The sequence below is a fragment of the Natrix helvetica genome (assembly GCF_964273705.1).
Source record: "Natrix helvetica genome assembly, chromosome: 1".
Lineage (NCBI taxonomy): Eukaryota > Metazoa > Chordata > Lepidosauria > Squamata > Natricidae > Natrix > Natrix helvetica.
The window spans coordinates 74631090-74648044 of record NC_138548.1 but is presented as its reverse complement, the minus strand read 5'-3'; the positions used below and the strand labels follow the sequence as shown (position 1 = coordinate 74648044).

General features: G+C 34.7%; 1 protein-coding gene across 2 annotated transcripts in view; it reads left to right on the top strand.

Annotated features, from left to right (window-relative positions):
* Nucleotides 1–16750, top strand: part of SIPA1L1 (signal induced proliferation associated 1 like 1) — a 178557-nt gene extending 161807 nt beyond the window's left edge. For both annotated transcript variants that reach the window (XM_081934973.1, XM_081934974.1), the window contains 7 exons: nt 963–1199; nt 3778–3943; nt 9725–9947; nt 11110–11256; nt 12380–12494; nt 13608–13686; nt 14697–16750. In XM_081934973.1, the coding sequence (XP_081791099.1) occupies nt 963–1199; nt 3778–3943; nt 9725–9947; nt 11110–11256; nt 12380–12494; nt 13608–13686; nt 14697–14840 (1111 nt within the window). In that variant the 3' untranslated portion in view covers nt 14841–16750. The remainder of the gene's footprint in view (nt 1–962; nt 1200–3777; nt 3944–9724; nt 9948–11109; nt 11257–12379; nt 12495–13607; nt 13687–14696) is intronic.
* Nucleotides 16751–16955: the final 205 nt, after the last annotated feature.

Genomic DNA, 16955 nt, shown 5'->3' with positions numbered 1-16955 from the left:
TAGAGATTTTGGAAGAAGCTTCAGTAATTCAACAATTGGACCCAACTTCTCTCCTAGAAGTTATCTACTCCAAAGAAAAATGTCTCATCTATTATATCACTGCCAATAATATAATTAGTGTTTCTCTTAAAATATTGTCTTTTATCCAAAGAAAGGATGAAATATGTCTTTTCATAAAACATCTACCATAAGTGAAAGTGAGCGATTCTTTTCCCTTTTAACTTTTTCATCTTCCCTCAAAATCTGCTTTGGAAAATGGTTTAATTTTGCAAGGTGCACAGCAACAGCAAACTAAAAAGCAAGTAGAAAGTTCTGTGGTAAGTTTAGGACTTCTTCTCATGTGAAATTGACATCCTTCTTAAATTAGAAGTAGTCCTTATATAGTGACCTCAATTGAGACCAGTAACTCTGTTGTTAAGTGAAGCAGTCTCTAAGTGAAACTGCAACCATGATTGTGATCTTTTAACTTTCCTTTGCTTTACAAACCTGTGAAGGTCATAAATCAAAGGACTGGTTGCACAGTTATTTTTTTTCATCACAGTTGTAAATGTGATGAAGAACTATCTGTATTATTCTTTTGCCAACCAATGACACTGTTGTCTGTTTACATATAATTAGAATTGCCATTCGGGGGGGGGGGGGAAACGTTTTCTATATTTGTGTGTGTGTAAAAATTATTTTGTCAATCTTGCACATAAGTATTTTCCACCTAGTGCTGCTAGATAGTCATAATTTGCTTTCCTTATTAAGATTGGCTCTAAGAATAGATTAGGAGTAGGTGTGTTTGTAGTAGTGAAGGACAGGTTTTATTCTTCAGTTTAAATAGGTTTGAATCCTTTATTCTAATATCGTGAAAGGAAAGCATATAACAATTGTGTTCTGTGTTACAGAGGGCAATTTTGAAATGAATTGCGTGCAATGAAAAATTATACAGTTTTGTCTTTCTTATGCTTCTTTCCCAGTACCATGGGTTCCCGACATTCTGCCAGCTCCATTGTTTTCACCAGTGCCAGAAGTTCACCTAAAGAAGAGCTTCATTCTGCCACTTCCCCACAGTTAGCACCTTCTTTCTCCTCTTCTTCCTCCTCTTCTGGTCCTAGAACTTTCTACCCACGTCAGGGTGCTACTAGCAAGTACCTGATTGGATGGAAAAAACCTGAAGGGACAATAAACTCTGTGGGGTTTATGGATTCGAGAAAGTAAGATCATTTTGGTTCTATTTTAATGGGTGTTTAATGGGTGAAAAGGCCTCTTTGTATTTTTCTCATGGAAAACTTTTAAGAGGGTTAAAAGGAGTGGCGATTTAAGCCAATTGAAGGACTTTTAAAAGAAAACCTCCCAAGAGATTTATTGTCTGCTTTTCATTGAAGTACAACTCAAATCATTGAATTAAAACTGTTTAATTAATTCAATGTACTTAGAAAATGTTCCTTCTCTTTAGTCACTCATTTCCTTATGGCAAGCATTTTTTTAATTATCTCAAAATACTAAAACACCACAGTCAATGTATATTCTTCTTCTCCCATGCCCAATTTTAAAATCATAAAGCATGCAAAAGCTTTAAAAGGTAAGATCTCAGATTATCTCGAGAGGAATACTTTTCTACGGGATTTCCCCCCCACTAAACTAAGTGAAATTAGAAGCGTTTTAAAACGTTATTAGTTGGGCTCTACAAATCCTGATTTGGATTGCCAGGAAGGAAAGGTATGTAGGCACCATTCAATATTTCTATTCAGAGACCTTGGAATAGATGTAGGAATAATCTAATTTGTTCTAGGTTGTGTATAAATTAATTTTTTAAAAAAAAGGGGGGGGGAGATGCAACTGCTTTTTTCTCCAAACCACAACACAATTGGACCTACAGGGAGAGAATCTTAGACCTGGCCCATATCAGAAATAGCGAATGGATATGTAAAGCCCTTTTGTTAACATGAAGTAGAACTACCCTACTTAATGCTAATGACCCTTTGATTAAATACAAAGAGTAAGACAAGCAAAGAAGATGAAAGCATTGATGTCTGACAGGTAACTTTAAAAATATTCAAATGAGTTACATGTGTTACAGTAACATTTTCCCACTTACCCCTTTAGTTTTTATACAGAGCCCTTGTCTTATGTCACAATAACGCAGTTGTGTTTAAAGTCAATTAGTTACTGAAGAACTTACATACATTTAATTACACAGATAAAAAGTTAATCATAGATCATTATTAAAAACAGAGTAAGATGAAAGGAATAAATCTGATCTAGGTAGAAGTGTGCATGAAAATCCTTTGATTTTGAAACGAGGGGGAAAATCACTGTGTTCTGGTGGTTCTGCCAGAATGTTTCAGATCACTGTTTGGCAAAACTGAGATCCATCTAGTTTAACAGCTTCTGATTTTTGGAGAAAGCAAAATCTGCAGATAAATAGAGTAAGGGCGGTGCATATCATCCGGTCTATCCTTTCCTCCTCGCAATGTAAATTGTGTTGCACTCCAGAAAAACCTTCTCTACAATTTTCCTGGCATTTTCCCTCCTCCGCTCCGGCACTACCCCTGTTACTATCTGTATTGCAGCCAAGTTTATCCCACTGACCTACCTTTCAGCCCTCCCAGAAAACACAACTAGGCGAACTAATTCTACTTTATTATAAGCCTATATTAACAGAATTTTTCAAGTCTGAAACTACACACTTCCTGCTGTCACTTTTCATTGCTTGATACATTAGGGCGAGTCCTTCTTAAGTTTCTTTCTCTGGCCACTAGGAGCTGGGAGCTCCAGCCTCTCTTGTCTGATTGTTTCCTAGGTATTATCTCTTTCCCTCATTCCTGAAGGTCATCTACATATTCCATTACATTACCTGCCTCCTGCAGTTTCTTTCCAGCATCTTCCTTTCTCTGCTTCCTCTCAGCTGCTGATGCTTTTGGCTCCCTCACCCTTCAAAAATCACTTCTGTTTGGATCAAACAGTCTTGTTTTATCTGCACATTTCATTCGGTGCACAGACCAGAACTCCCAAAACATGTCCAATTAAGTGCGAGCATGAGCCACTTCAAACCACTTCTTCCCTATTTGGAGGAATATGCACAGAGAGCAATGTTGCACAATCCTTAGTTTTAGGTAGCCACAATAAGACCGATGGTGTCTAAGCCATGATTTCCAGGAATAATTACTTAAACTAGGACCAGACACGAACATGATGAACGATATAAAATAGGTAGCAAGAAAATTTCTGACAAAGTGGTCTTTTGTATGTGTGCGTATCATACATTTTCACTCTAGCTTTGGAAAGACAAAGATTGCAGGGTGAAAGGGACCATATACAGATAAGGATGTGTTTTGAGGAAATTTGAGATCTCTTTCCCTCTCTTTTCTATGATATACCTTTTAAGGACTATTTAAATGCTCCCCACCTTAAAATGGCAGGAAACTGTCCATTGTTCTTCACAGTTGTGGGTACAAGGATTCCCAAAAGCCACAGAAAGGGGACTTTGAGAACACAGGAAGTCTTATAGCCATGATACATTTCAGTGTCCTTAAGCGTTGAAGGTATTGTGAAAGCCTTCTGATGGTGATGTGGCTAGGGTTGCTGTTATTGCCATGCACTTATTTGTTGTAACATTCATCCTTTTTATTTATTAATACTAAATTATTAATGATAGTTATTAATACTCAATAAAACTCAGTTTTTCCAGCTATCTAAAAAGTCACTTTCTATTTAAACTTTCTCTTAAAAAACAGACATGATAGAGGCATTTTTGTTTGTTTTGTAAAGATGCATTTCTTTTCTTTTAAGGCGACATCAGAGTGATGGTAATGAAATGGCACATCCTCGGTTGCGTGCATCAGCCAGAGATCTTCGAGCCTCACCAAAGCGAGCATCTAAATCAAATATTGAAGAAGAGTTGAAGAAGCTAATAGATCTGGATAGCCCAACACCTGAATCTCAGAAAAACTTTAAGGTATGACTTTCAGAATTATCAAATGGAATTGTGCTGAGAAATACATATGCTGAGAGATAAGCTAGTGATTTCTATATTTCATTTGCAGTTAAAATCATAGATGAACTCACATACTCAACAATATGAAATGGAATCCTTGTATTAGTTAATGGGTCTGTTTTTAATTAAAAAGTATGATATAGGGTATTTAATAAATTCAGTTGATGTTTTTTGTAATTAATATTGCTTAGTTCAGAAAATGCTGACTATATCTTGTCATAGATTAAACATTTAACCTTATGGAGGTATTATACTTACTTTTTTTCCCCAGGAGTCAATTCATAATACTGAATTTTATATTGAACTCTGCAGAAAAGTCAGTTTCTCTACTTAAGGCTGATTATGCTTAATTTGTTAAATTAAGTTAGAAATCTCCTAGAAACCTAATCTGTAGAGCAGTGATGGCGAACCTATGGCATGTGCGCGCTGGCCAGCTGAGTTCACCTTTTTTTAAGCCATTTTTCACCCTCCCCAGGCTCCAGAGGCTTTATAGGAGCCAGGGGAGGGCGAAAACAGCCTCCCCCGCCCCCACGGAAGCCCTCCAGAGGCATCAGGGAAGCCTCCGGACAGTCCCTGAAGCCTTCGGAGCGCTCAAAACGATCCTCCGAGCAAACTGGAAGTGACTGTAGTGCGCGCATGCGCACTGGGGGTCGCGCATTGCATTATGGGTGCGGCACACTCACACACGACCCCCCCTGCGCTCCCCCCACTTATGGCATGCGAGCCAAAAAAGGTTCGCCATCGCTGCTGGAGAGGCAAGAACAAGGCCTTAATACGTCTAACAATGTTTGTGCTCACCTCATGAGTAGTAATTTCACTAGTAGTCCCATTTTTTATCTTTGACCTTTTTGTTTTTCCCCACAATTTTACTTAGGAAAAATGTAACTTTAGCATATTCGCAGCTACTTCCAAGAGCTGTTCGTGCTAATTGAATGTTAATTTCCACATTTCATTTAATTGATCAGCTCCTTATTTTTTTCTGATCAGAGCACTTAGTAATAATGGGCTGAATAGTTAGAACTTTTCTACTGCATCTGTGCCTAATTTTATAAATGGTTTCCCAAGTTTTGGGGTAGTTACATATATTAAATCTGCTCAAAACACTTCTTGGATTCTATAGAAGTACTTACAAAGGTTGTAATGAATAGGATTGAAGAAAATGCCCAGATTTCTGAGATCTCCGAACTGAAAACCACTGAGTTAACCCTTCATGCCTGTCAGACTAAATGGTTTCCACAGCAACCATGCAAAGGAGAGCACAAGAAACTTCTTTCTTTGCTTGTCAAAATCCCAAACGGCTTATTAAAACTTCTACTGTGTACAGATTAGTTTTCATTGTGTTGTCTTTAAGGCTGATATTGGGGGGGGGGGGGATTACTGTAAGCAAGGATTCCACCATCCCTCCCATGTTTTTTTTTACTGGCTTTATGATGGAGATGATGAGTATTCCTTTCATGATTTATCAAGCAAGTTGTTATCTCTTCCATAAAATCCCTATTAAGTTAAATGATTGATTATTGCAGTCAGTGGATGGTAAAATGTCTGTTGTGAAAATGTTTATAATCAATATAATCTTTTCTATTTGGATGATAGATGGTTGCCATTCCATTAAACGAATACTCTGCCAAATGAATGACACAATTGCTATTGCAAGCCTTTCTTTAAATATGCTTCCTCTTAATGAATAAGGATATGTCCTTTGAAAAGATAAACTGTCCTCTGCAGAGTGTATTGTTTTCCCTCTCTCCCCTTTGATTTCCTTTTCTCCCTTTACCTTAATTTAGCTTTTCCTCTTTCCCAAAAGAAAAATAGGAAGATAGTGGTCATGTTTTTTTTATTAAAAAAAAAGCTAGGAAAGTTTAAATGAGGCAATGGAAGTGTTTTCTCATCTTCCATTGGCAGATTGTCTATAAAAGGAAGAGGAAGAAAAATGACCAAGGAAGAAATATTTTTGCAGCTGACAAAAAACTTTATGACGTTCCTTTACTGCACCTATTTTTATTTTTTAACCCAGCCATATTTTAGTGGGTAGGAATTCTTATGACGTGTTGTTCTACAGTGTGTAGAAAATGATGATCTGATTGTCTATCAGATTTGGATATTTGCCCATTTTATTTTTACTGAACACATATAGTGGAAACAGGAGTCTCAGTCCTTATTTTTATAAAAGGTAAAGGAAGAAAGGGAGGAAGGAAGGAAGGATAGAATAGAATAGATAGATAGATAGATAGATAGATAGATAGATAGATAGATAGATAGATAGATAGATGATAGATAGATAGATAGATAGATAGATAGATAGATAGATAGATGATAGATAGATGATAGATAGATGATAGATAGATAGATAGATAGATAGATAGATAGATGATACATAGATAGATAGATAGATGATAGATAGATAGATAGATAGATAGATAGATAGATAGATAGATAGATAGATAGATAGATGATAGATAGATAGATAGATAGATAGATGATAGATAGATAGATAGATGATAGATAGATAGATAGATAGATAGATAGATAGATAGATAGATAGATAGATAGATGATAGATAGATAGATAGATTTCCATTCTTTAAAAAATCTTTTTTAGAAAATCATGTAAGTGTATGTTCCATCATATTTCAGTGCTTTCAAAACATCTGAAGACTATAAATAGATAACAGTTAAAAAGAGAAGCATTTACTTTTGAACACATTTTCTAGTGGCAAATTATTTAGTAAGTATCTGATTTTGAGGTTAATTCTTATTACAAACTCAGTCAGTGGATGTCTAGGTGAACATATTTCCTAGTTATGTAACAATATTTGTTACTGATGATTGAGAAACTTTGGTGATATACTCAGAGATATAAATATTCACATCATTATGTAACATGCAAGGGCTAATGTTATGCTATTGAAAAAAGTTTCTGCCATAGCAAATAGCAACTTTTTAGTATATTTCCAAATCATGATATTTTGCATCATGTATCAATAATGATCTCTGTATTCTGGTGGGATTTCAGTATCCAGGCCTCACTGAAAACATTTGAGTCATAGTAATAAAAACAAATATTTTGAGGTCTATTTATGTATTTTTCCTATTGTAAATAAATAACTGATAAAGTGTAGAATATTCTAAATCTCATTGAACTGAATATGACATTTTAATATACATTCAGATTGTACATTTCTTTGAATTCATTTCTAAATAATGATGTGAAATGTGGATACATGATACTACCTTTCTTAGCTTGTTAAAGTAGCCACATCCCCCCCCCCCGAATTGAATAGCTACCATGTGTTCCTTGCAAAAGAAAGATGTTTTAAGAAGTCATAGATACTATGTTTGCACCCCCGTGTAATTTTAGTCAGAATTCTGGTTATAATGACAAAATCTAATACAAACTAAACTTAGAAGAGAAGAGAAAGAAAGGATAAAAATGCAAGGAAAAAGAAAATGAAAAGAAAAAAGTAAAACCATGATAAAGAAGCAGAAAAATATCTAAAGAAGTGACTTCCAACCTTCATCACAACAGGTATAAAGAAATTTAGTGACTCTTTACTCCCTTCTAAGCTTACAAACAGTCCCTTTTGGGAGAGGGGGCGGTATAAAAGTTTGAAATAAAGTAAGTAAGTAAAGTATCTCTCCATCCTATAGCCCATCCTTTATCTATAGACAAATATAGAATTGTCTTTTCAGTTCTGTTGTTAGCAAAAAGTCCATAAAGCATTGCCAGGAATAACAACATAGATTTTTTTAACCTTGTTCAAATAAATTAACTTTATGTCCCTTCTTTTTACTTCTAACAGTTTTAATCATTCAAATATTGTCATAGGATTTGATTTCCCTTCATATCTTCGTTGTTCCAACACCCCTCTTTAACTAGCCTCTTTTGTAAATCCAATATAAAAACAAATGTCCAGGTCCCTCTCTTGGTTTACCATTTGTATTTTCCTTTTGAATTTTAGGACATCAGCCAATTTCTTTTGTAAATCAGAGAAATATTCTTTTCCAAGTCATTTTCTTGGCCTGTCAGTTGTAACTCTAACTTTGATACCATCTCTACATAATTTATTCAGTAATACCTTTTTGACATAAAACAATCCATAGAAGCAGATATCATTACTTAAATTGTTGATGTGGCTATTCTTCAAAAGTCTCTTTCAGTATTTTCATTATTACAATGGTTATTTTTAATAGCCTTGCATTCTTCCCTCTACCTAAATCTTTACCATCTAGGGTGCAGTTTTTAAATCCTGAAATTGCTTATCTCTATATGCATTTCTTTTTTAAAAAAAATAGCACAACTATTTCTTACAAAAAGCTGTTCTTTATAATTAATTCCAAAGTCTTGTTGTAAATTTCAGTATTCCAAATTTATCTGTACTCTTAACCTGTATGTAATTTTCTAAGATCAAAATCTTGTTTAGTTTCCTCTGTTTATTTCAAATTATTTTAAGTTCTTAAGCTAATAATTTTTTGCTTGTTCAGAGTTGAAGATAAACTCATCCAATAAAGCTTTTCAAACCTGTCGTTCTGAGGTCCATAACAGTTTCAAAATGGCTAATAGACAATTTCTAAAAATGATCAGAAAAATGATTTGGGAACTTAATATCCTTTAAAAGTCTATGCTGCAGTTACATGCGAAATGACTAATTCCTTCATCTCCTGGTGTTCAGATTTGAGGAAAGTCACTGTCCTGCAGTCTCCTCTCAAGGAACAGCCTTCTGGCACACATGTGGGTGATTCCCTGTGCTCTCCTTATCTGGAGAGGTCCAAGAAATCAATCTATTCACTGGTTCCTTGATCTTTGTTGTGGTTGTTGGCTCCGCTTTCATTGAGCGATGTTCAGTTCATCATATCTCCTCTAGAAGTGATTTTTATCACTAACTTCTAATAAAAAGTTAATGATAAAAAAATCAAGTCAAATAAATAACACTATAATCCCAAGGAAGCTGAATAAGAAAAGTATCTCAAAACTTATGTGTAACTAAACATATCTATAGCTTAGACGGAAAGACTTCAACACGGCACAGCCAAATCATTGGAGTTCAATGAAAAAGACAGTTCAGCTCATTAATTTGATTGTGTGATCACAATTTAATTGAAGTTAATTTTGAAACTAAAAGGCCAGCTTTTGCTGCACTATCATATAATGCTACCTTTTTGAAATTAAAAAAAATGAGATAATTACCAGAATAAATTATTATCTCACGGTATACTCTCATGGACAGAACTTTGGCGGGTAAAGGAAGTGGAAACTGCAACAGCATTTAGGTGCAGAAATAACAAATTAACTGGTTGTTTGTTTTTTAACGTCAGACTTATCCAACAGGTATAGGTACATAAGCATAAACCTGTTTCCACTAAGGGAGTGTCCTATCATTTGTGGATTCCGAGGCTTCTAAAACGCTTCTAGTTTGGGAAATGCCATACAATAATGAAGCGATCCCTTTTATTTATGCAGTCCCAGTTACCCTTCAGGAGATTAGGATGTACTATATTGTTATCAGCATGAGAATATTACTAAAAACTGCATTTTTACACTTTTCCAATATGTTAATAGGGACTTTTCTAGTACGTTTTTCTACAGCACAGGATAAACAGGAATTCTCACAGCAAGCATTTAATTTTGATGCAGATTAACTGCACCTCTAGAAACTGCACCTCTGAACCCAACCCACGATACAAAACATGGCTCATTTTTAAAGGGAGTGTTACACATTCTTGACTTGTGTTATTCTTCTTTCAGTCTCCCTTCCCCAGCACTCCTGTTTCAAGGCGTGCCTTGCAGCGAACTCTGTCAGACGAGAGTATTTATAGCAGTCAAAGAGAACATTTCTTCCCCTCCCGAGCTTCCCTTCTGGACCAAGCTCTTCCAAACGATGTTCTTTTCACCAGTACATACCCGTCTCTCCCCAAGTCATTACCACTAAGAAGGCCATCATACACATTGGGAATGAAATCCTTACATGGTAAGTGAAATGCTACATCTAGATCTACTATACATGTTTTGTTTGATATACATAATTATTGTTATTACTATATGCTGCCCTTTATTTGTTATACTCATGGTGCTTCTGCATCCCATTTTCCCACAGCAACTCTGTAAGATGGACTGAACTGAAAGAAAGTGACTAGCCTAAAGTCATCCAATTGGCTTTCATGCCTAAGGTTAAACCAATATTTGTAACCTGCATTTATATTTATGGACAATCAATTGGCATTTATGAATTATTCATTGCTTCTATACCTTTGGAATTTAGGATACTGTAGTCTGTTGAGTTCCCTTTAATTGTTAACATTTTAGCTAATTTGGAATATTGAATACTCTTTTTCAAAGGGATGCTGCTTGATATATTATTGTTATTATTACTCTGGGATAGTTGTGCTCTTTATTTTTAGACTCCTTTAGAGCCCTATCCCACCGAAAAAATTTGATCCAGCAATTGGAAAAAAATGTTTTATCTGAAAATGCTAAATATATACAGTAACTTTCAAATAGTCTTGCTTGAATTATCAAACACCATTCATTGATTTACCAATTGTTATTAATCTTTTAATAATAAATGAGGTGCATTATAGTCAGATTGTGTGGTAACATTTTTAGGAAAACAAACAAGCATATAATTTTAATCAATCTTTGAGGGAAAAAATGCTGGGGGGAAAGAGTGTGGGAAAGTGACCCTTTTGAATTCACAGCTAAGGTAAACTGTATATATTCTGAAAACAATTCATATGTTTGATGACTACAGCAAGCAGAAGTCAAAAGAACCAATTGTGTATCATGGCCAGTAATTCTCTGTCAGCTCAGCCCACCTCACAGGGTTATTATGGAATAAATAGGAGGAGAAAAGATGTCCACCGCCTTGAGTTATTTATTAAAAAAAATAAAGGCAGGATAAAAAATCAAATAAATAAACAAAACTTATTTTTAAAAATGCTGATCCTTTTCTGATTGGCAGAGTTGGGGAACATATCAGTAGCAAGCAAGGCCAACTTGAAAAATTGTTCTCATCTAAAAAAGAATGATTCCATTCAGTCTTGGTTCTGTCTCCTAATAAGAGTTATTTGTTTTTAATATCTGCCCTAAGTGCTTCTTTCTTTCTTCTTCTTTTTCTATCCCTTGTTGTTTAGGAGAGTTCTCTGCCTCTGATAGCTCCCTCACAGATGTCCAGGATCAAAGAAGGCAAGCGATGCCAGATCCAGGGCTCATGCCCTTGCCTGATTCAGCTTCAGATTTAGATTGGTCAAATTTGGTAGATGCTGCCAAGGCCTTTGAAGGTAAGAGTTAATTATTTCTGATGTTCTCACACCAACTTACAAGTCCTTGTTTATTGTTTATATCATGGCTTTGTATCCCCAGCTCTTGAGACCCATCTTCATCGATGACCGATTGCTGAAATACTGTTTGCTTTCTTTTGTTTATATGCTTCAATTATGATTAGTGTTGCTGAATTCAAACTCTGTTGGTTTCCTATAAATTCTACACTTGCATCTATAGAAATTGCAAAACATAACTTTTTACACGAGGTCAGGAGGAGTAAAAGGAACACAGAATGTTAAGCTGTATTTTGGTCACAGCTGAAATGTGTCACCAAAGTCATTTGGGAACACAGGCAGCCCTTGATTTACAAACATTCATTTAGTCACCATTCAAAGTTGCAATGGCACTGAAAATAGTGACTTGTGACTTCTTCTCGCACTTGTGGCCATTTCAGCATCTCCATGATCAAACTTTGAAAACTTGGCAACGGGCATGTATTTATGACAGTTGCAGTGTCTTGGAGTCATATGATCACCTTTTGGATCTTTTGAAAATCAAAATCAATGGGGAAGCCAGATTCACTTAACAACCATGTTATTAATTTATACAAGGGAGAATACACCCGGGCTGTTTGCATAGCAAACTCAGCAAAGACTACATTGCTTTTGATGTGTATTCCCCATTGGGTCCCTGCTTAGTCTCCTGAAATCCCTTCCTCTCCAATTAATGTAAATGTAAACATTAATCCCTTCTTGCTAATTAACTGTGTGTGTGTGTGTGTTTGCATGCGTGCACGTGCATTCCAAAACGCAGTGGGATTGGAAAAAGGAATGCACACTCATGGTCATGTGATTTCCCACTTAGCAACTGCTTCACTTAACAACGGAGATGCCAATCCTAATTGTGGTCACTAGAAGGACTACATATATGTTCATTAGATTCTAGGAATTACCTGGTCTTAACTGAGGAGGACAGATTATATAACTCAAAGGCAAAAGTGTCAGAAAGGAATTAAAAAGTTACCATAATTACCCGAGGGGTAGATCTTCAACTCCTCTTACTGATTTTAATTTTACTATGCTTTTACTGTCATACTAATGGAAAGGAAATTAGCATATGTGTTTGTCTTTTTCTTTCCAGTCCAGCGAGCATCCTTTTTTGCAAGTAGTGATGAAAACCATAGGCCCATCAGTGGTGCCTCCAGTAATGATCAGGCTGAAGATCAGCTTCCTGCACAGATGAAGCCTTACACTGAGTAAGTGACCCACCCGTGCCGCTTATAAGAAATCGGGAAATTATTGGGCATGGAATCTGTAAATCTTAGAAATTTAGAATATATGCACTCTGACCTATGGAAACTGAACATGTGATTTCAGCATCAGAAAGTTTCTGGATATTATTTTAGGTGATAACGTTATCTAATTAGTGATTGTGTAATTAGTAGAAAAGAGATATGTTCTAGACAAATGGGATTTTACTGTAATATTTACAATAAAGAACATACACTGTTTTTAAGTCTTTTTAAAGGTATATAGTATCATCAACTCTAGAAAGACAGGGCTGAAAATTATGAGATATCTGAAAGTACTTCAGAAGTACTTAAGTTATTGTCGTCATATAGCACTTGGACTTATATACCACTTTACAGTGCTTTACAGCCCTCTCTAAGCGGTTTACACAGTCAGCATATTGCCCCCAACAATTTGCGTCCTCATATGCCAAGTATTGTATTGTATTATATTTTAAAAATTCCTACCATTTTAATTCCTACCATTAATTCTGTAAAAAAGAATATGAAATCAATAATTGCTTCCATGGGGTTAATGCTAATTCTTGTTATCTGAACATTGATTAAAGATTAAATAAATTTACCATTGAACTAAATTCTGCATTCATGCCATAAAAGGACTGGAGAATTAGGAGACTGCTGACATTCTTTAACCAGAATTTGCTGAATGGAAATGTAACATAATCATCCCTAATATGACCCAGCAGGTTGAAGGGATTCATTTCTAGAGCATACGATGATGAATATATAAATATATTTTTTTAAAAAAACAAAAGTGAAAAAAATGAGATTGTTTTTGAATTAGTTGTAAGTGTATGTATATTCTTACAAACAACTACAGAAAAAAGCTTGGAAATTTCTCAGAAAACTTCAATAGACTATATTAAAATTAGAACAATGAAGAATTAGACTCTTTTTAATTCAGCAGAGGTTTTTTTGTTCCCTGCTAATCCTCTTCATGGTTTGTCATAATGTAACTCCAAATTATAATTAAAAAATAAAAGTACTGCATAAAGTAATTAAGAAATAAATATTAAGAAAATTTTGCAACTCCATTTTTGTTTTTGTTTTTTCTTGCAGTAAAGAATCACCTCCTCTTGCTTCTAAAGTGAACCAGCTGGAGAGTATGCTAAGAATATTGCAGGAAGATTTAAAGAAGGTAATTATATTTTTTTCAGTATCAGCTTGTATTAAATATTCACTTTTGCTCAGTTTGGTTTTCAGTCAATTGATCACATGATAAATCTGCTTTTGGAATAATAGTCATTTTAGAATCACCGTTAAGTCCTGAAGATATTACCGTAAACTACAGGTTGTTCCAAATACTGCAGTTATTTTGCAAAATAAGGGATGTCCAGTCCAGTGACATTTGTAAATGATTTGATTAATCCTTTGTGTATTGCATGAAAACCTCCAATAACAATTGGTATGATTTTTTTCCTCCATAATCTTTCAACTTCCATTATAAATAACAGTCATCAAGTCAGCTGTATTCAGGGATCAGTGAACCATCTGTTCTCCTTTTCTCTAACAGTAATATTTGATATATTACATTATACATGAATTCTGAAATCTCACATTTCAGTTCTCAGTTTTCAATAGTTGCAAACTATAAAGCCAAATGATTACATAAATTCCAATGGTCAGTTTTTCCACCCTGTAGTGGAAGTATTTCTACTTTGCTTGAATGATTTTCCTGTGCTACTAATGAAATTGCATATAATTTCATCTCTAATTTTACATAATTAGCATTATTGAAAATATACTCAGTTTTGGCTTTAATTGTATTAATTTGCAGCCCTTGTTCTGGAGCTGCCATAATAGTCCCATCTGTTTCTTTTTAACTGTTCCAGATTTCTGTTTTTTTGTTGTTGTTCTTGTTCTTGTCAAAATAGGTGAAATCCAGTGATTTTTAAAATAGGGATTCTTCAGTCTTGCTTTTTTTTAAAAAAAAGATTTGTTAGTAGATCTCCAAAGTATATGTTAGAGTGGAAGAAAAGTACTATGTTTCTAGAAAAACTGACAAAATATATTTGTCATCAATTTAAGAGGAAAAAGTCATGAGCAGTTTGGAATACCTTTGTAAGAAACATCTGAGCTTACATTTCCTGTGATATTTATGATGTAAAACCCACTGGTGATATCTGCTGTTTTTTATTCTTCTCTCAGGAAAAAGAAGACAAAGCCAATCTTCAGGCTGAAGTACAACATTTACGGGAGGATAACTTACGATTGCAAGAGGAATCGCACAATGCCTCTGAAAAATTGAAGAAATTCACTGAATGGGTTTTCAACACAATCGATATGAGTTAATAGCACATATGAAACAAACGCATTGGCAAAAAATATCTCTGAGTGGGACTCAGCTTTAACACCATCCTAAATTATATAAACCCAGTCAGAGCACTTTCATATGTTTCATATTAGGGGTACCTTTTTTGTTGTTTTGTTTTCCTTTGTTTCAGTTTGACATAATCTGCAAGCACCCAGAATTATTGCAGATCAACTATCAGTGAATGCCTTTTATAGAAAAAGAAAAAAAATAATTTTAAAGGAAATAAAAAATTAACTACTAAAATGTGAATGTCTTTAGATTTTTTGCACATTCTCTTTACCTGTCCTGTATAAAATTACTTGGAAAGTGGACTAGAATAACTGTCCATTTGCCTCTAATTCATTACTTTGTATAAGTTTCAGATTAATCTGCTTCATTCTTGCTGCTTTAGTAAATATTTCAACAAGACTTCCCCCCCCCCCCCCCCCGATGCTTCCTTTCCATTGTTTTGAATATACTACAGGCAGGAGAGGTTGTTAACTGCCTTGCGTGTCTCTTAAGAATGCTATCTCCACACTTGTTGTATAGAATCATTGTCCAAAGAATATCAGAATGTGCACACACATCCATGTGTGTATAAAGTGTAGCTAGCACAAAGCTATGGATATGTCAAACTATCCACTTATTTTTTGCACATCTATATAAATTTGATGCTCCCAAATGAAACCGCTTGAGATAAACATTGCAAAGTAGATATATTAGATGCATATTTCTTCTCTGGAAAAGAGAAAAAAAATGCTACTATTGTAAGAATTATTCTGTCTTTTTCCAGCCAGGAATATTTATTTCAGTGGTCCCTTCTAATGATTGAATTAATTTTTCATAAATACTTAATTCCTGCTGTCTGAGAAATTATCGATAGCTTTCAGTGGCTGCTAGAATTCTCTCTTAGCACCTTTACTTATATAGAGATTTTTTTATATATATGTGCACACACAGATTAAGAAGTTAAAAATGCAAATCTATATCTTTTACTCTGGCATAAACATGGCATAAACTAATTTTCAGTAGTTTTCCAGTTAATGCCTCAAACAAAATAATTGGACAACTGTTATTAAAACATGCAAAGTTCCTTCCTTCCCTCCTTCTTTACAAATTAATTTTGATTATCATATGGATTTTTCAATAAAACTGGCTATTGTTAAGTATGTGTGGTGGGAGGCTAACTTACCATAGAATGTCACACTTGCAGGACTCTTTAATATTAGGGTGGGGAGGGAAAAGTGTGCATACAGCAGCCTGCTAAACATTGTTTCAAGTGACATATGGTGAATTTTAGTTTGTGATCTCCACTGCATGCAACTGTGATAATGCTCTTTGCACATTTCCACACTTGGTAAGAACAGCCCATTTCTCTCAGCTTCATAAATTCCTTTTTCCTTTGTTCCAGCTACCATTCTTTGCTGGAAATATTCTTAACCGCTACCATTGAGTCTTCCTATCCTTTTTTGATATGCATTTTCATAATTCTTAATAATTGTACAAATCCACATGGTTTGCTTTGACCTAAAGCTTAATGTGTGGTGATCATCCCATTGGGATGTATTGTTCTGATTATATCTGGGCCATCAAAGAGGATTGATTTGAAAGTATTTCTGGAGTGCTTCTGCTAGAATATATTTTAGTTGGGTTTCTTCCCCTCCCCCGCTCCTCCAAGTAACTTGTATGAAGGAGATCTATATAATGCCTGAGGAAATTTGTAAATTGGAAATATTGCTAACAACTCTAAGCATCCTGATTTTTTTTTGTTCTTTAGTTTTTGGTTTTTTTAAATATTGGGACTTGGGGCAGACTATTTATTAGAGTTTTGCAACAGAGTTCTTGTATGAAGCCTCTAAACGGCTACTTGTAAAAAAAAATTCTGACAATAAAATTCATTTTAAAAGCTCTTCTAGAAATAATGTTTTGTTTGTTTTTATTCTTCAAATTCTGATTCTTTCCATGTCATTAACATCGAAATCCACAAATGTGAAAATTAAAACCACTGAGAGGTTTTTCGGTTTTTGCACAGAATCATAAAGTTGGGTGGGACCATTTACCCCATTGTACATTACTAAAATCTGGATTAAAATACCTTCACAAATGTTTTGTTT